Below are 20,168 nucleotides of genomic sequence, written 5' to 3' on the forward strand. Positions count from 1 at the left end.
CTGAATACACTGAATTTAGTTTTCAGAAACTAGAAATACAAACTTCTCATTTAAGATAAGACACATTACATTGAAAGAGAAAGGACAAATTAGGTGATATCATTCGGTGAAATGGATTCTTATATCTTATGATGCATACAAGATTTTTGTCAACGGTTGAACACAAAGTACAACACTGTAGATTCTTGTCCTTCCTTTTCCTTTTTCCACCATAGATTCATTCTCATATCAAAACATGGAACTCCTCAAACTCCTAAGGTTGGTGGTTGCTGTGTTACTCTCTTCAACTGCCACACCAGAAGCATATGTTAGGCCTCTTCCTCGGAAAAACTTGGACTTAGGAGGAGGCTTCAGATGGCCATGGGATTCAAAAACCAATTCTCAACCCCAACAGGTCAAAATCATTTTTTTTTCATCCTCTTCATATTTTATTATTAATCTGCTTTATATCATCCTTTTATTAATATTTGGTTTTATTATCACTCCTATAGTATTTGATTTGTTTCTCTGTTTCTGAATAAGTTTGAATCTTGGTTGAGTAAACATCACACTTGACTTGTTGGTAATATCGAACGATTGTCTGTAATACTGATAACTTCCTATAGTTTCTGATCATGGATTAAAAATTTATCATTTTCTGATTCTAGATTGATAATATAATATATTTTCAAAATAAATAAATAAATAGCTGAAAGAGGGTAAAGTTGAGACTTGATAGTCCTTCATGTTATATACAATTTTTTTTAATTAAAAAAAGGAAGGAATTCTACAAAATAGAATGATTCTTAATCTTCCAGATTGTGCTTCCTGCTTTATGACCATTGTATTTTTCAACATATTTTTTTTTGTCTCTTTATGATAATGTTTTCATGAACAATGACTTCCTTCTTTGTAGAAGCACTCACATCAATATCTTCATGCATGCTCACTTATGCTGCTTATTAAATTTTCCAGATTCTAAGATGTTGAAATTTCTATTCCAGGTGCACATTTCTTTAGCAGGAGAGAAGCACATGAGAGTTTCATGGATAACTGATGATAAAAACTCACCTTCTTATGTAGAATATGGAAAATCACCTGGCATATATGATTTAGTAGCCGAAGGAGATTTCACTTCTTATAGTTATATGCTATATAGCTCAGGAAAGATACACCATACTGTGATTGGTCCTTTGGAATACAACACTGTGTACTATTATCGATGTGGTGGACAAGGTCCAGAGTTCAAGCTTAAGACTCCTCCAGCTCAATTCCCAATTACATTCGCCGTTGCCGGGGATTTGGGGCAGACTGGCTGGACCGAATCGACATTAGATCATATAGATCAGTGTAAACACCATGTGTACCTGCTTCCGGGAGACCTTTCCTATGCCGATTATATGCAGCATCTATGGGACTCCTTTGGGAAGCTAGTGGAGCCACTTGCTAGTTCAAGGCCATGGATGGTAACTGAGGGGAACCATGAAGAGGAGAATATACCATTGTTGAAGGATGGTTTTGTGTCCTATAATTCCAGATGGAAGATGCCATTTGAAGAGAGTGGATCAACATCAAATCTCTACTATTCTTTTGAAGTTGCAGGTGTTCATATTGTTATGCTTGGCTCCTATGCAGATTATGATGAGTGGTCAGAACAATACAGATGGCTAAAGGTTTGTTTGTTTCCCAATTGATCAAGGACATACTTTTATAACTAGTAAATGGCATCTTAGATTAAAATTATAGAAGAGAAATCTTATTCCACCATTGTTTGGATACATTGATAGTTATCACTCACTTAAATAAGATTTTCGTATCTGTAAAATTAGTGAAATTGGACTCAATTTAGCAAAGACTAAAAACTCATTTAACCCCCTTATCATTTTCGATCTTATCTTCGCTTACAGGCAGATCTATCAAAGGTGGATAGGAAAAGGACACCTTGGCTGGTTGTGTTGTTTCATGTACCATGGTATAATAGTAACAAGGCTCATCAAGGTGAAGGAGATGCTATGAAGGCAGCTATGGAGTCATTGCTTTATGCTGCTAGTGTTGATTTAGTTATTGCTGGGCATGTTCATGCTTATGAACGCTCGGTATGCTTGCATGATTTAGTCTTTTATTTTCTTTTTAATCATTATTTATGGTGTCGCGGTCTTAAGTGTTGTTTTGTCTGATTGACAGAAGCGCGTGTATGACGGAAGACCGGATCCTTGTGGTGCTGTGCATATAACTATTGGTGATGGAGGAAATAGAGAAGGCTTAGCTCATAGGTTAGTATGCCAGAAACTTATTTAGAAACCTTTTTTTTTTCATTATTATTGTTAGATGTATCCTTACATAATTGTACTTTGACAGGTATATAAATCCACAACCAAATTGGTCGGAATTTCGCGAAGCTAGTTTCGGACACGGCGAGCTGACAATGGTTAACTCAACTCATGCTTACTGGAGTTGGCACAGGAATGATGATGATGAGTCAGTAAAAGCTGATGATTTCTGGATAACCTCTTTGGTTAGCTCGAGATGTGTTGATGACAAGAGCCATGAACTCCGGAGTATGCTTATGACACCATAAAAGCCTCAGATCCGCCGGTGCCATCCCTTAACTTGGTGGATTAGCAAGAGTATATATGACACTACTAGCAGCTTGAAAGGACTATATAGAATATAGATTGATGATACTGAAGCATTTAGCATATTGAAACTGGTTCTGATTGTATACTTGTATATTTGAGTGCTCAAAAGACAGAGAAATATAATTAAGTCATCAACTTTTAGTGTAATGATGATGTTCTCTTGGATGGTGTTACTTGTATTGTGAGAACTTGTTAGCTTGATTTGTGTACATAAGAAGTTTAAGAACTGCCTATATAACCAATGCAAATGTGAGTTTTTGTATTGATTTGTGTCTAAAGCATGGCATGATTGGTCTATCATTGTATAGCAAATGGAGCATAATTTTATCCATACATATTATAATCTAGTAGAATTTCCATGTTGCTTGCAGCTAAAAAATACAGGTAAAATGTCTGTGTAACTATTTTTTGTAGTAATTTGAGTCACAAAAAGTAGAAGTCACACAAAAATGAATAGTTCTATCACTACTTGGGATACAAGAGCTAAAAACTCATAGGTTTAATGATTCTTAATTCATTGAACATAGTTTCTATTTTGGGTTAAACAGAAGAAAAGGCCTCATCAACTAGGGAAGAGTTTTGCTCAATCTCTCATCTTTACAACGCCTTTGGTCTCCAACCATGGCCTCAAAAGTGTCCAAGAGTCTATCCAAATCCTCATGATTCTCCTCCCCAAATGCCTTCAATGCATGCACAATGCTCTCAATGGTGGACAAATAACCAGCTTTAGGTTGGTGCCTTACATCACTATACAAGCTCATCTCATTCACTTCTAGCTTCAAATGAGGCAAGATATTCAACCAAGGGTTTTCACTATACACTCTCTTTGCCTTGGACCATGTTCCATCCAGAACAATCAAGTTCTTCACCTCAAAACCAATAGCATCAAGCTCACCAATAGTAACAGCCTTATCAGAAGGAAATAGTAGTGCTGATCCTGGTGGAACCTCAATCTCAAATTCCTCAAATTCTTCCAAATCAATGCCCCTATTATCCAATTTCCTGCTTTGAAACTTCTTCACCAAAAACCCTTTTGAGAGTGCTTCACAAGCTTCATCATGATCCAAAACATAGTCAAAACTTGACAACCAGCTGGATTGAGAATCTGACATCCAAATATGAGATAGAGAACTAACTTTACCATATTTGCCAATATTAAAAGTAATAGCAGGCCTTCCAGCACAATTAGTATCAAAACTTGGAATATTGGAACTTTTCTCAACTTCACCATTCACCAATGCACCATAACTTTGCAGCCCAAATTTTCCAGCACTATCAACCAAGTTAAAATCTTTCTTAGCAAACAACTTCCGGGTTTCTCCATAAACACCACAATTTGGAACAGAATCCGAATCAACCAAAATTTCCCCAACTTGACCATTCAACATTGCACAATCATCATCATCATCATCATCATCATCATCATCATCATCATCACAAACACCATTTTCCAAACCACACTTTCCACCACTAGAATCAACCAAGTTACAATCTTTCTCACAAAACAGCTTCCGGATCCCTCCAGCTTCTTCAAACTGACGACAAAGCAACCCATTACTTCTCACATTGCGAACCGAAGAACCCGATTTGAAATACTTCGGGTCAATTAACCGAATCACAAACCGGGCACCGAAATTAACGTCTGAAACAGTTGCAACAGTGAGGTTCTTGAGTCCCAGCTTGGCGATTCTAGTGGAATTAAGGGGGTGCTTGCTCTCCAATGCGTGGTGCAAGATGGTTACTTTCACGGAATTCTCGATTCCAGAGACCCGGATCCGAGAGCAAAGGCAGGTTCGATCGGGTTTGGAGCAAGAGGGGCAAATTGGTCTTTTTGATTTGTTGGACTGCGTCATAGTCGAAGACATGATAAGTGTTCGCTGAAAGAGCTTGCGTGAGTGCAAAGAAGAAGAAGGAGGAGGAGGAGGAGGAGGGGGGTTGAAGAGGAAGCTGAACCGGGCTTTGGGTTGGATCCGGGTTCCTAGAAAAGGCATCGTTTTTTGTTGTAGGATTTTGGTTAATGGTTTGTGTGCTCATCATCTATCCTTAGTTTTGGAGACATATAATTGTAAGATATATAAACCTCTAAATTCGTATAAATAATTTTTGCGTTAAACAATCTTATTTTTTAAATTTATTTATGATTATGCTTATTTTTTATTGTAATTAACTTGGCTCAGTCAATACTCAATTTGATTAGCTCACTTATTTGTTCAAATAAGCGTGGATTTTTTTAAATTCCAACAACAACCAATTAGCTAATAAATTGAAATAGTTTTGTTTATCTTTTTAATATATCCTAGGCCTATATCCTAATTTAGTCTTTTTTTTAAGTTAGAATTAAAACTTTTTCTTCTAAAAAAAAGAATGAAATAAAACCTTTCAAATAAATCAATAAAAGTACTATTCCAATAATGTAGTAAAAGTACCATTCGTGTTTTTGAGTATGAATTTGAAGTGATGAAAAAAAGATGTCATTTGACCTGTGAAATTAAGTTCATTTCAGCTATAAATCCTTAGACCAAAAATAAATAAAAATATAATTTTAATCATTTTTCTTAGGTCTATGTTACACATAATTTACAACAAGCTAAAACGTAGAAATGATCCCAAGGAAGTGGAGGAGCATTACTAGCATGAACTTCGACTTCAAAAATATATGCATCAACTTGAATATGCATCTATTTGGTCGTTTTAATCATAAGAGTTTGAAGCAATATTTTTTTTTTTTCAAGTTAGGAGTGAGACTCGAACTCGCGACTTCTATGTGAGTACGCGGATACTATACCATTTGAGTTATAGATCATTGGCTTTGAAGAACCATATTTAGTTCATGAGAAAGATTAAAATCGTATACTAAGTGACCATCACCGAGAGGACAATGTTCCTCTAACCCCATTAATTATATTATCAATATCTAAAAGAGATTAAACTAAAATAGGATGCAAGTTACTGTCAAAAGTATAAACAATTAAACTTTAAAATCATGTATTTCTAGAACCACAATAAGTGATCTTTTCTTTTGCGATTCTAAGTCTTACTTCTTAACAGGTTTCTTCTTTGAAGTTGAGTTTGCAGACGGTTGCGGCTTCGGATGCTTCTCTACTTCGCTTGGGTCCAACCACTCGAGAGGATGGCGATTGTAGAACGGCCAATTAGGGACGGTCACCAATGTAGTTAGAACAACACCACCAAAATATGTGAGGATCATCATTTGGAAAGAAGCCATAAAATATCCAGTTGTGAATGCAACCACAGCAAAGGAAAGCAGCAATATCTGCATCAGCTGCTCTGCTAGCTTTTGTCCTTGCCAATCCATCTAATCAAAGCCAAAGAGAAGTTAAACAAAGAACACTAAATCACACTCTGAATCCAAAAGATTGAAAGCTATCACACCAGAAAACATAGCATTTGCAAGAAATTACAACAAAAACTTTCAAAATCTTTTAAAGAATTATTTATTTTTTCTTAATTTCTTGTGTCCTTACAGATAATATTGCATCTAATTACAGGCCAACAGCCAAGAAGAACATGAAGGTCCAACCTATCATGAAGGGATGGCAATGGGACGGGTTTTCGCGCTGCCTTACCCCGCCACATCCTAATTAGACAAAAAACCCGCTCCAATACTACCCGCGAGTAGTAAAACCTTGCACCCTAACCCGCCCTGCAAGTACCTGCCCCGCCCCTTTAACCTCTAAAATCCAACATACAAAATTAAATTTCATGTTATATAACAATGATTAATGGATGAATTTTATTAAAAAAATCATTCGGAGACCAATTTGAAGAATGAGTAATCTTTCGGGACTAATTTGATCATCTACTCTTCAAAATTTATATAACAATGATTAAAAAAACTAAGATTCAAACCACATACTCACAAAAACAAACCTAATGTCAAGTCAGTAGTCACTAAACAAATTAACACAAGACTCAAGAAGTTGCAACATTACAACAAATCATAAATAAATCATATTAATAAGATTTGAGCCTTCAATTCATCACCCTTTGGTCACTTTCCAACTCTCCATCATCATTAATCATTTGATAGTCAAGTTTGAAACCTAAAAATCGAGTGACATATTAACTAATAATTCAATTAGAATTATGTAAAAATTAATATAAATGAAGATTGATCTATCAAAAAAATCTAAGTAAAACACACAACCAAAGTAGTTCAATCCAGAGCTGGATTTTAGACAGAGAGACATGCATAATTTAGAGATTTGAACAAGGGGAAGATCCAGATAGTTAAAAAAACAAGAATCAAGCTATCAAAAAATTGAAAAATGAAAATTGACAAATTAAAGTAAAACAAGCTCACGAGTGGATCAGAGGCGTAGAGCAGAGGAGGAGGCAAGGCTGGGAAGCTGGGGGAGGAGGTGACGCCAACGATTCGCGCTGACGGACGGAAGAGAGGTGAGGCTGACGGATGGAGCAGAACCCAGAGAGCCGTGGCGGCGCATCAGAGGGAAATAAGGATTAAGAAATCAACAAACCCTAATATAATATATTTTATTTTAGGTTTTTTTTTTACTAATTAAATTATCACATATTTTATAAATATTTATAAAATTTCACAAATTACATATGGTATAAATATAGTTGATAATTTTATATTATATAATTATTTGTTATTTATAATTTAAAAAAAATAAATTTTAACTCCTATAACATCTTAAAGGATTATAATTTATAATAAATTATTTAACATAAAAAATTTTAATAATAATTCTTGATATATTAATGAATCAAAAAATGATTTTAACGAATTTTTAAAAATTATTTATTATTCCGTTTTAAATTTATAAATTTATAAATATGTATATTTTATGAAATTTGAACTAAAACATAAAATTTAAATTTTTATTATTATTTATTTTTTTAAATATTTTATTTGAATTTAAATAAAAATATTTTTTATTAATATTTTTATTTTAAAATTAATATAGAATAAATTAACTTAAAAATAAAAAAATCAATAAATTGTATAAATAAGAAATCGAATCAACAATTAAACTAATTCAATTTACATATATATTATATTAGTAATAAATCGAATTAATTTAATTTAATTTAATACTAATATAACATATGCATAATAAATAAGACATGTATGTAACTAAAATTACCCAATTTTTCAATTACATTAAGTCATTAACTCCATTGACCTTCACATATGGTGTCCATATATAGGCATATCCGCATATATATTGAAAGGAAAAGTATATGCAACTAAGAGATAATTAGTCAAAAAGCAAATAATTTAACTAATTTATAATTATATTTAATTAATTTTATTTATTTTTAATTTATAATATTTGATAAATTAAAATTTTGAATGATACGTTGAAGAAATAGGGACCGAGATCATGGAACTTTTAACAATCCTGATTCTTAGTATATAAAAAATTTATAAAATATATAAAAAAACATTTATTTAGTATGAAAAAAAAAATATTTTAATACTTAGTAGAAGAAACATCCTAATACTTAGTATAAACACCATTTACGTAGAAGTTTTGAATTCACCTAAAATTATTTAGCTGGTTTTTGGCTGATACCTCTTGATTCCCTAGCATTGTTGATATTGAAATAAATCAATAAAAATTTCTGTAGTTGATTCTTGGCTTTCTATACTAACCAAATGACTATGCATATTCAAATAATTGTCTCTTCTCTCTTGCATGTGTGCAGTTATTATAACTATGTCTTTTACTATTCATGTACAGGAGGAATATTGCATTCCCCACCTTTTGTGTCATTCTCACTTTGTCTTTTTCCCTTCTCATTTGCCTTAAGAAGGATAAATAAAATAAGGCTTGAGATAACATCGATAGTATTTAAATAATAATATTTGTTTAAAATATAATTTTTATGGTTTTTATTACTTAACCTAAATTTTTAAAATAAATAATTTCATATATAACATATAAAACCTTTATAACAAAAATATTTAAAATTTAATGATTGTTAATTCTCAAAAGAAAGAACAATGGCCCGTATAAGAATAAAACGACAATTATAATCATGGAAGATAACTTCCGTGTGCCAAGAGTACCCAAACGTTGGTTACACAATTAGTCCGTTAGGATATTCTTAACACACGGAAGCTATCTTTCATAGATACAAATGATAATTTATTATAATTTGAACATTTACATTAGAATTTTCATAACGGTACTATATATTATTGGTCGTCTAATAGCGTATACTACTTGACAGTTAGGTTTCTATAAAGGCCAAGTTGACCATGCATTTTCAAATTATATGATCGCTTAAACATAGCAATTGTGTATGTCATTAACTTATTATCATACAAGGTCTTAAGCTATATAAAGGATTGTTATTACATAAATTGTGTTATATTATCAATGGCTAACTCTAAGGACTATATTTCGTTTGTTCTTCTTTGTGTTTTCCTCTTATCTTCACATGCCTTGGAACATGAATTATCCAAGGGTGAGTTTTTTTTTATCTCTATTTCTCTTACACAAACTCTTAATTTCCAACTTATTTTTGCATATTCTATTTTCTAAATGAATTTACATTGAACACAAATAACACATTTTGATTGAATGAATTTTTTTTCTATATTAATTAGAGGAAAGAATTTCAACACTACGTGCTATGAAGGTTCATGGGTTAGAAGGTTCAACAAGTGACTCAATTATTCACAATGGTTTTGGTTATTATTATTATCCAAATCAATGGGGTAGTATTCCTCATCCCCCTCCTGGTTCGAAGTATAGTCCGACAAGGCCACCACCTCGTCGCGGCGGCGCTCCTCCTCTTCCTCCTCCTTCAAATTACTATCCTCGCATGATGGGCTTCCTCCTTCCTTTTCACACTCCATTGCTTCCTATGCACACTCCATTGATGTCTTTCTCTGGTGATTCATTTGGTTTGGAACCCTTAAACTTAGAAGATATAGGTAAGACATACGCATTTTAATGACTAACGGTTTTATAATTATTTTTTTTAGAGAAAAGGATAAATAGGTCTCTGAACTTTTGTTCCACGGACATTTTTGTCCCTAGCCATTGAAAAATACTTTTAAGTCCCTGACCTTTACAAAACTTGGACGGATCAGTCTTTCCGTCCAAATGCCTTCCGTTAGGGACTGATCCGTCCAAATGCCTCCGTTAGGAACTGATCCGTCCAAGTTTTATGAAGGTCAGAAACTTAAAAATATTTTTCAATGGTTAGAGACGAAAATGTCTGCGGGACAAAAGATCAGGAATTTATTTATCCTTTTCTCTTTTTTATAGTATTTTTTTATCTGGCAAGCTAAGGATTAATTCTAGTGTATTTGAATTATATTTAAGAGTTATCGCCGACTAATAAGTTTATTGTGTGTATAAGACGAAATTCGAACGTCCAATACTTATTTAAACAGACCAGGAAACTAATACTAAACCAACCAAAATTAATTAGTTTTGTAGTTAACATGACAAAAAAAATTGTCCATAACTATATATTATTCTCTCTTTAATTTTCGAAAATGAAAGTGAAAAAAAAGGGTGATTGGTTAATTAAAGAATTGTTAATTTGAATTACTTAAGCTTGTCTATCAAGAAGTAATTAAACAACACATCTCATCTTATTATTTTCTTTACACTTACTAAAGTATCATATAAACAATATAAAAACTTAATTAGTTATAACGTTCCTAAAATCTTATTATAAAATATTTGAATATTATTGTTCTAACTATTATTATGGTAAATAATAAATAAATTTGTAGAGCCAGAAGAAAGCTATGAGGGTAGAAGTGTTATGAGGCATCGGAAACTGACGAGGCCTTCAGAAATTAATAAGTGGAGATATTTTCATGCTTTTCCACTCAAAACTTCAAGCACCATGCATGCATATATAGATGGTGGTAAAATGGGTCATGGAGACACTGCTAATAAGGAGACAATGAACTAATTAATGCCATCAATAAATTAAACATTTACATGTTATGTTGTCTATGGCAAATGCATAATATATATGATATGATTATGTATACATGCCCTATTTAAATAATATTATTGATCTTTATTTTGTGGCCATATAATTGTCCAGCAGTGTTGAAATAAAAGCATAAATATATGTTAATTTGTTGTTGGTTTTTATATTGACTCGAGTAATTATATATATATATATATGAATTCTATATTTTTTAATTTAAAAATTTATAATAATGTATATAATTACCTCATTATTGATTTCAATTTAACAAATTAATAATTAATAATTTTATTTTTATTCCGTGCATAGCACATTATCAAACTTGTTAATTATGTATATAATCCTTTAAATTTTATATTAGTTTCTTCTAATTTTATTTTTTTTCTTCTTTTAAAGTTATATTTTCTTTATATTGGCCCATTTTAAAAAATTATTCTAATTTTGTCCTGGTAATTAATAATAGAGTTTGATTTTAATAGTCATACAATTAAATTTATGTATTTATATAATCTTTTGAATAGTGAATTTGAAGATGAGTTATTTTACTATAATATGATAATATAGGATTGATTGTCGATGTAAAATTAATAATAAATTATTATTTTTAACCGTATTACATTACAGAAATATAAATTTTTAAAAATTATGTTGATTTTATTCTAATATTATAGATTATGACACAAAAATAATTTATAAAATCAAACTATTTTTATAAAAAGATTATAAGAGACAAAAATTTTTGCCGACTATGAAGATCAGAATTTTCGTAAAAAAAATTAAATCATAAAATTGTTTAGTTTTTATTTTCGTGTAAAAGAGCTTAATTTTTATTAATAAATAATTTTAATATTCATTATCTAAAACTTAAAAAACTTTAATATGTATATTTTTATATTTGATTAGGTGTTAAGTTTGTTGTACAAATAAAAATAATTAATTTTCATGTTTGTTATTTAAAAATAATATTTTTTTCTTTATCTATATAAAAATATAATTAGATATATATTAGTATAAAAAATTATATTAATAGTTATAAAATTAATTTAAAATCAAATTTTTTTAAACAATTGAATATTGATTTTAATTATTGATCACAACATTAATATTCTCTTCAAATGATATGAAATAAATATTTGAAAGAAGAAAAGTAAAAATATAAATTAGAAAGATAAACCGTGAAAATTTAAAATTCAATAAAAAAACTAAAAAATATACATATAATAATAATATTTTTTATGAGAATAATATTATTAAATATTTTTTTAATGAAAATTAATTATAAATTTAATGCATTTTTTATAATTTTATGAATTTATTTAAATTATATTATTTTATTAATTTGTTTAGAACACAAAGATGGAGAAAAATAGAGATTGAAAGAAAAAAGAGAGAGAAAGATAAGGGGAGAGATGTAGATAAGAGGATGTAAGAAGAAAATTTATTAATTTAAAAAAAAATATTTTTTTTAGTTATAATAAAAAAGTGTCATGTGATACATTTTAATTATTAAATTAGTAATATAATATAGTTATATTTTAATTTAATTTTAATTACAATTAGATAATGTCATATTGCACATTTTAATTGTCAATTTTATAATTAATTATTGATAATAATATATAAAAAAGATGAAACGAATAAAAGAATACGAAAGATAGAAAAAAAATAGATAATTTTTTAATTATAAAAAAAATTAATTTCAATTATAATTATATTTAATAGTATTCTTTACTCTTGGCCTTCAATAATGGCCAAATACATATATATATATATATATATAATTGGACTTGCATTGCATATATCTGAGTGTGATCACACATGGATAGCTCCAAGGTTTTGGTTTCCTTTGTTGTTCTTTTTGTTCTTGTCTTACCTTCACATGTCTTTACGCATGAATTGAAAAAGGGTGAGTCTTCTCTTTCCTTATTTCATCACCAATAACCCAAAGTATATGCTTTCCACTTTCCATATTATTATCTTTGTATATTCTTTTTTCTGATTTATTATTATTATTATTATTATTATTATTATTATTATTATTATTATTATTAAGCATAAAATTGATTTCCATACCCATTAATTGTTAATTATTAGTGCAAAAAATTGCCATTTTAAAGTGATAAAATATATATTTTTAATCTCTAATTAAAAAATTTTAAAGACAGCTGCAATATCTATTTGTATAAATATTTTTTTTCTATATCCATCATAAGAGAGAATTTTAGGACATGATGATGCTATGTTGAAGGCTCATGATGATGATGGGTTATTGAAAGATTTAACAAGTGATTCAGTTGATTAATATCTCTATAATTTAGAATGGACAATTCATCATTATATTCTTCTATATATGTTATATGAAGTTGAAAGAAATTTTTTTTATGATTCTCGTTCAATAGGTTATTATCTCGCCGCTAATTATAACGATCCGCCGCCGGCTTATATATATGATCCATGGGCCAATTTTCGTCATCTTCGTCCTCTTCCTCTTCCTCGACCAACCAAGAAGCCACCTCGCCATGGTTCTTGCCATCTTCATCCTCATCCTCATCTTCGGTCTCCTGTTCATCCACAATCACAACATATATAGTTCTTACGTTCTTGATTATTTATTGTTATTTCACTTATTAGTGTTTTTTTTCCTTTTGGTAACTTTTCACTTATTAGTTTGAAAAAGTGAAAAAAATGTTAGTTGCGTTTGGAATATATTTTTATTTTCTGTTTTTATTTTTAGTTTTTTTATTTAAATTTTATAAAAAAAATAAAAATAATAAAATTCTATTTTCTGTTTTTATTTTTTGTTTTCACTTTTTTTTTACAAAATTCAAAAAATAAAAAATACTAAAAATAAAAATAAAAAATAAAAACGTAAACTAAACCCGTACCCTACCCTACCCGCAGGCATACCCGAACCGTACCCTACCCTACCCGAACGGGTTGGACCGGGTTGGGTACCCGCGGGTAGGGTATGAATTGTCAGTCCTAGCTTTAATACTATGTCATAATATCACTCATCCCAAAAACTTTAGCTGATGGGAAAAGATAACATTAATGATTATATCTCTAATATTCCATAAACCTCCATTGTACACATTGTATAAATATTCTATTGGCTCCTCATACTTTCCCTTATCCCGCTAGGGAGACAATAGATTATTTGTACAATATGTACAATGGGCTATTGAGTTACAAAATGAACATCTCTCATACTATCTAGAATAACCATTCGAGTACTAGGGATAATAAACATCTTCTCAAAAAATCAAACTAATTTTAGAATTCACCAAGAATCGAACTCTTGATCTTTCGGATCTAGCGCTCTAATACTATGTCATGATACCACTCATCCCAAAAACTTTAGCTGATGAGAAAAGGTAACACTAATGATTATATCTCTAATACTCCATAAACCTTCATTGTAAACATTATTGTATAAATATTTCATTGGCTCCTCATACTTTCCCTTTAATATCTAATAAGTATTTAACTACGGTCTACGTACTAATAATAAAGCTTCGTATACCACAACAAAAAGAGCATCCAACACTAATTTTTTAGTGGCGTGTATTAATGTTGTAAGTGTGAGAAATACATAAAATTAATTTTACATCAAAAAATAAAAAAAATATAAGATGAAATATCTAAAAATTTAGTATCTTAAGATTTTGAATTAAACCTCATCTTGTATTCTCTTTCAAAATTTTATCAGTCGTCAAGAGTGGAGTTAGATAAAATATTAAAGAAAAATAAAAAGTATTTAGATAAAAAAAATAAAATTAAAATAAAATTTTAAGAAGATCTAACCTAAAATTTATATATAATTTACATATAAAAAAATTTTCAGTCACCCAACATTATCCGCCGCAAAATTTTGGCGGCTTGGAAACGGGTTCTAATTAGTTAATGGCAAATTAAAGTAATAAATATATATATATATATATATATATATATATATATATATAATTAGTAAATTTAATTAAACATTTTGTCCAAAGAAATTTGATTGATTGTCTGCTTTTGGATAAAATGACTACATCAAACCTTCTATATATATGTTGCATTTTTTAGTTTGTTTAAAGAAAATAAAAAAGTACCTCCTTGAAGTTTTATTTGATTGAAGAGTTTAACATTTTTAAGTAAAATAAACAGCAGTCCTTAATTAATAATCACCCTCATTTAATATATTTCAATTCTATCTATAATAGTGAACTAGATTAATCCTTCTACTAATAAGATATACGTGTTGGTGACAATAATTTAATATTAACTATTGTAATTATATATTTGACGTAATCTCGTTTTGTAATTAAATACCGTTTGGTTCACTTTTCACTTTTTCAGTTCTCGTGATATAAAATAAACTTTTATTTCTTAGATTAATTGACCCTTGAGTATTGTTTCTATATACCGGCCAAGTGACAATCTATTTTGGAATTAAAAATGAAATGAAATTTTGTTTCAGTATTAAACTCTTAGCTTAGCTTGTACACTGTGATTGTATTTGTTATTCTAATTGGTTTTTATTCTGGCTAATTCTATGGTTTATATTTCTTTATTTATTCTTTCTTCTGTTTTTCTCTTATCTTCACACGTTTTGATACATGAACAATTTAAAGGTGAGGTTTATGTTTCCATATCTTTAATTTTATCCAAATTATATATATACTTTTATATTTGATTACGTATATTTGATTAGGTGTTAAATTTATTACACAAATAAAAATAATTAATTTTTATGTTTGTTATTTAAAAATAATATTTTTTCTTTTTATTTATATAAAAATATAATTAGATATATATTAGTATAAAAAGATTTATATTAATAGTTATAAAATTAATTTAAAATTATTTTTTTAAATAATTGAATATTGATTTTATGTGAATAATATTACAGAATAATTAATTATAAATTTAATACATTTTTTATAATTTTATGAATTTATTTAAATTAGATTATTTTATTTTTTATTTTTTATAGAACAAAAAGGTTGAGAGAAATAGAGATTGAAAGAGAAAAAAGAGAAAAAGAGAAGGGAAGAGAAGTAGATAAGAGGATGTAGGAAGAAAATTTATTAATTTTTGAGAAAAATGTTTTCTTTTGGTTATAATGAGAGAGTGTTATGTGACACATTTTGATTGTTAAATTAGTAATATAATATAATATAATTATATTTTAATTTTAATTTTAATTACAATTAGATAATATCATATTGTACATTTTAATTGTATAATTAATCATTGATAATGATATATTAAAGAGATAGAATAAATAAAAAATAAAAAAATAGAAAAAAAAGGAGATTACTCTTTAATTTAAAAAAAATATTAATTCTAATTATAATGATAGTTAATAATATTATATATATAATTCTATATATAATGATGGGTTAATATTTAAATTCGTCCCTGAAAGATCACGCGATATTCATTTTCGTCCCCGAATGATTTTTTTAATCAAATTAGTCCCTGAAAAATAAATTGTTAGTCAAATTAGTCTTTCTATCAATTGGATGATGACGTGTCACGTTAAGTGCCACGTGGCATGATGACGTGACACGCCATGTGGCAGGTCAGTAATACGTGGCACGCCATGTGACAGGTCAGTGTGTCACGTGTTACTTGACATATAAAAAAGTTTTCTATTAGTCAAAATAGTCCTTGAAAGTCCAGACGTAAATCATTTTCATCCCTCAAATTTTAAAAATTAGTCAAACTAGTCCTTATATAATTTTTTATAATATTAAATTTATAATATTTTTTTTATACTACTAATTTTAATATTATTTTTTAAACCTTAATAAATAAAATTCTCTTTATATAAAATAATAAAAATAATTAAATTTTTATAAAACTATTTTGTCATTTGTATTTTAAAATTTTACATTTTCAAATTGTAATTTTTTATGTAAATTTTTTTATTTAAATGAGTTTATCAAATTATTGTTGATTATATATTTAAAAATTTAATATTTTAAATTTTACTAAATAATATAGTAATTATTTTAAATTTTAAATCTTTTAAATTTTTTAAAATTATAATTTTTATTATTATTTAATTTATATAGTAAAACTCAATAATTGAAAAACTGGCTTATGGAATCATTTTTGAATCTTAATATTCTAATATAATTTTTTAAATATTTCATTTAAAACAAAAGGAATTTTATTTTAATACGAAGCATATCTATTTATATAATGTACTAGTGCGGAGTAGCCTGTGTTATGCATAGGTATAATATTTCCTATTTCATTTTATCTCATTGATTTATGAAATTAAAAGAAAAATTATATAATCTATCTCAAAAAGCACACAAAAATTTATTATGATGTTTGCACGTATTACGCTTAAAAAGTAATTCATTTATAATAATAATAATTAACCAATAAATTTTTAATATTTTGTAAAGTTTGGAATTGAAGTAAAATTTGTAGATCTTATTGAACTTTGACTCTAAGTATCACTACCATTACCTCCTATATATAAGTAATACCGTAATGGGAAAAAAAAGATGTAGTAGAAAAAAATAGTGGTATAACTTTGTTTAGGTTAATATACATAAATTTTAATTTTGAGCATATAACTTTGTTTAGGTTAATAAATACATACATTTCAATTTTGAGTATATATATATTCCAGTAAAATATAGTAATGTAACAAAAAAAGGTTTTAGAATAGAAAAGAATAAGAGAGATTTTGAGAAGAATTAAAAGAGAGAGATAATTTTATGAAGAAAAAATATAAAAAATTATTTAAGAACTAGTTTGACTATTTTTTTAAATTTGAGGGATGAAAATGACTTACGTCTGAACTTTCAAAGACTATTTTGACTAATAGAAAACTTTTTTATATGTCAAGTGACACGTAGCATGCCACGTGTCACTGATCTGTCACGCGGCGTGCCATGTGTTACTGACATGCCACGTGGCGTGTCATGTCATCTTGCCACATGGCACTTAACGTGACACGTCATCATCCAATTGACGGAAGGACTAATTTGACTAACAATTTATCTTTCAGGGACTAATTTAATTAAAAAAATCATTCGGGGACGAAAATGAAAATCGCGTAATCTTTCAGGGACAAATTTGAACATTAACCCATATAATGATAGTAAAAAATGGAAGGTTTTTGTTTCCTTTGCTGTTCTTTTTGTTGTTCTCTTACCTTCACATGTCTTCACACATGAATTGATAAAGGGTGAGTCTTCTCTTTCCTTATTTAATCACCAATAACCCAAAGTATATGCTTTCCACTTTCCATATTATTATCTTTATTCCTTTTTCTTATCTATTATTATTATTATTATTATTATTATTATTATTATTATTATTATTATTATTATTAAGCATAAAATTGATTTCCATACCCATTAATTGTTAATTATTAGTGCAAAAAATTATCATTTTAAAGTGATAAAATATATATTTTTAATCTTTTAATTAAAAATTTTTAAAGACAGCTGCAATCATCCAACAAATTGAATTTGCATTCCATTTGTATAAATAATTTTTTTCCTATATCCGTTCTATATTGAAGGATCAGGATGATGATGGGTTAAGATTTAACAAGTGATTCAGTTGATTAATATCTCTATAATTTAGAATGAACAACTCATCATTATATTCTGATTCACAACCACAACATATATAATTTTTAAGTTCTTGATCATTTACTGTCCACTTATTAGTTTAAAAAAATAAAGAAAATGTTAGGGTACATTTAATTTGTCTTTTCATCTTTTTTGTTTTTTTTTTTTATTTTTTACTTGTGAAAGAAAAAATAAAAATAATAAAATTTTATTTTCTATATTTTTCTTCTTGTTTTCACTTTTTGTTTCCACAAAATCTAAAAAATAATAAACAATATAAATAAAAAATAAAAATACAAATCAAACGCACTTTTATTTTTCTTTTATGAAAATAATCTAAATGATATTTTATTTATCTCTATTTATAAAATATATAATCTTCTTCTATGTAAAATCAAAATACATTATTTGAGTCTACTTGATTAAAATGAGTTATTTAAGTCATTTTATTTATCTTTAATTTATGCCGATCTTGTGATATTTATTGAAATAAATTATTTCTACAATTTTTGTCTCAAAATAGTTGAGTAGCAAACTAGCAATTCAATAAAATTCTCATTAACCACTATAATAAACTCAAGAATTCAATAATATATTCAATAATATATAAATATCTAATAAGTATTTAACTACGTACTAATAAAAAAGTTTCATATACCACAATAAAAAGAGCACCTAACCGTAATTTTTGAGAGACATGTAGTGTTAATATTGTAAGCGTAAGAAATACATAAAATTAATTTCATATAAAAATAAAAAAAATTATAAAATAAGATATCTATAAATTCGATACCTAATATTATTCGGAATTTTTTATTTTAATAAATAAAATAAATTCAATAATTATTGAAATAAGTATTTTTAAAAATTATTATCAAACTACTATTATTGCTTATTTTGTTTATAGTGTAAACGAAATAAGGTTAGGAGACATCTTTAAATAGATGTCATTTACAGCCTTAGACCGAGATTCAGTTTGAACTTTTCAACCACTTTCACACCTGTTTATCCCTTTCTAACCATATTATCGACAAAAACTACGATGGCGCGCGCAGCAGAAAATGATGGAGACATCAACAGGCTGAATGAGACTTCACATTATGTTGGGGCAGCCGACTTTCATGTTAATTCTGTTGTGTTGAATTTTATGCAATCCCATATAGATATTTTTTTTGTGTGTATCTATGGTTAGGATTGTCGCGAAAAACTAGACTATAGTTTGTAGCGTTAGAAATAGGTCATTGGTAGAAATTTAAAACTCTATTTTATTTCACTTGTGTTAGGTCGTTACTGAATAATTATTAGTTTTAGAACTCTATTTTATTTGTTATAGTTTCGTCAAATCTATAACTAGAGATTTATCATTTTTAATGTAGTTATTATACTTCTTATAATCTTATGATTAGGGTTTTTTTATATTGTATGAAAATTAACAGAATAATATTTGTCTCAAAAACATGTAATTAAAGATGTAAATATGTTCGATATTAGAAATATCTTTACTTTAGAAAAAAAATATTGATCTAACTTTAATATTTGTTATACTAAAAAGATCTAATTATAAAACTAAAAAATAGTGTATGAATTTAATAAAAAAAACTATAAAAGCCTATTTAAAAAATTCAGTGATAAAGCGAGTGAGTGGGAGGGATTGCCTTCTACTGAATATATTTGTTGCTAGTTCTAAATATATATTTTTTTCTCTTCAGAGGCCTCGCCTTCTACTGCTCCAGCGAGTGACTCATACCCTTCCTCTACCCAACGCCATCGTCCCGTATCTGGTTGATGTTGGATTCGGCGACACGATACCCCTCAGGGATTTTACTTTCGACAATTCCCTGATAACGACATTCATGAAGCGGTGACATCCGAAAACCCACACGTTTCATCTCCCGTAAAGTGATGCCACTATCACCCTACAGGATGTGATGTACCACATAGGGTTTTGTGCACACGGGAACCCAATTGGGGTGCCTCTGTGACTTCGCTAGGTGGTACCACACGG

General features: G+C 28.3%; 4 protein-coding genes and 1 long non-coding RNA gene across 6 annotated transcripts; 3 read left to right on the forward strand and 2 right to left on the reverse strand.

Moving 5' to 3' along the window:
- Positions 1–2,880, forward strand: LOC112764826 (purple acid phosphatase 18). Its single transcript, XM_025810621.3, has 5 exons — positions 1–394; positions 984–1,652; positions 1,887–2,075; positions 2,164–2,252; positions 2,338–2,880. Exons 1-5 carry the CDS (start codon positions 236–238, stop codon positions 2,555–2,557), a joined length of 1,326 nt encoding a protein of 441 aa, XP_025666406.1. The 5' UTR covers positions 1–235; the 3' UTR covers positions 2,558–2,880.
- A 24-nt stretch (positions 2,881–2,904) lies between these two features.
- LOC112764825 (uncharacterized) lies at positions 2,905–5,273 on the reverse strand. The gene has a single exon (XM_025810620.2). It carries the CDS (start codon positions 4,607–4,609, stop codon positions 3,185–3,187), a length of 1,425 nt encoding a protein of 474 aa, XP_025666405.1. The 5' UTR covers positions 4,610–5,273; the 3' UTR covers positions 2,905–3,184.
- A 226-nt stretch (positions 5,274–5,499) lies between these two features.
- LOC112766484 (signal peptidase complex subunit 1) lies at positions 5,500–7,095 on the reverse strand. 2 transcript variants are annotated; one of them, XM_025812382.3, is made up of 2 exons: positions 6,943–7,095; positions 5,500–5,934 (listed from the first exon to the last, which is right to left on the reverse strand). In XM_025812382.3, exon 2 carries the CDS (start codon positions 5,932–5,934, stop codon positions 5,653–5,655), a length of 282 nt encoding a protein of 93 aa, XP_025668167.1. In that variant the 5' UTR covers positions 6,943–7,095; the 3' UTR covers positions 5,500–5,652. The 2 variants fall into 2 exon arrangements, with proteins under 2 accessions (XP_025668167.1, XP_072079358.1); XM_072223257.1 differs by lacking the exon at positions 6,943–7,095 and adding an exon at positions 6,160–6,296.
- A 1,785-nt stretch (positions 7,096–8,880) lies between these two features.
- On the forward strand, positions 8,881–10,738 carry LOC112765602 (uncharacterized). Its single transcript, XM_025811495.2, has 3 exons — positions 8,881–9,080; positions 9,223–9,552; positions 10,366–10,738. The coding sequence occupies exons 1-3, from the start codon at positions 8,993–8,995 to the stop codon at positions 10,548–10,550; spliced, it is 603 nt and encodes a 200-aa protein (XP_025667280.1). The 5' UTR covers positions 8,881–8,992; the 3' UTR covers positions 10,551–10,738.
- Positions 10,739–12,374: 1,636 nt separating this feature from the next.
- On the forward strand, positions 12,375–13,368 carry LOC140181084 (uncharacterized). Its single transcript, XR_011875738.1, has 2 exons — positions 12,375–12,480; positions 12,974–13,368. It is a non-coding gene; the product is annotated as an uncharacterized lncRNA (long non-coding RNA).
- Positions 13,369–20,168: the final 6,800 nt, after the last annotated feature.

The sequence above is a fragment of the Arachis hypogaea genome, chromosome 17 (genome assembly GCF_003086295.3).
Source record: "Arachis hypogaea cultivar Tifrunner chromosome 17, arahy.Tifrunner.gnm2.J5K5, whole genome shotgun sequence".
Classification (NCBI taxonomy): Eukaryota; Viridiplantae; Streptophyta; class Magnoliopsida; order Fabales; family Fabaceae; genus Arachis; species Arachis hypogaea.

Bases quoted from the DNA above. Each gene is read 5' to 3' on its own strand.
- LOC112764826 (XM_025810621.3), top strand. From the start codon at position 236: ATGGAACTCCTCAAACTCCTAAGGTTGGTGGTTGCTGTGTTACTCTCT. The intron at 1,653-1,886 runs GTTTGTTTGTTT...CTTCGCTTACAG, and splicing joins AACAATACAGATGGCTAAAG to GCAGATCTATCAAAGGTGGA. The intron at 2,076-2,163 runs GTATGCTTGCAT...TCTGATTGACAG, and splicing joins TTCATGCTTATGAACGCTCG to AAGCGCGTGTATGACGGAAG.
- LOC112764825 (XM_025810620.2), bottom strand. From the start codon at position 4,609: ATGCCTTTTCTAGGAACCCGGATCCAACCCAAAGCCCGGTTCAGCTTC.
- LOC112766484 (XM_025812382.3), bottom strand. From the start codon at position 5,934: ATGGATTGGCAAGGACAAAAGCTAGCAGAGCAGCTGATGCAGATATTG.
- LOC112765602 (XM_025811495.2), top strand. From the start codon at position 8,993: ATGGCTAACTCTAAGGACTATATTTCGTTTGTTCTTCTTTGTGTTTTC. The intron at 9,081-9,222 runs GTGAGTTTTTTT...TATATTAATTAG, and splicing joins GGAACATGAATTATCCAAGG to AGGAAAGAATTTCAACACTA. The intron at 9,553-10,365 runs GTAAGACATACG...ATAAATTTGTAG, and splicing joins CTTAAACTTAGAAGATATAG to AGCCAGAAGAAAGCTATGAG.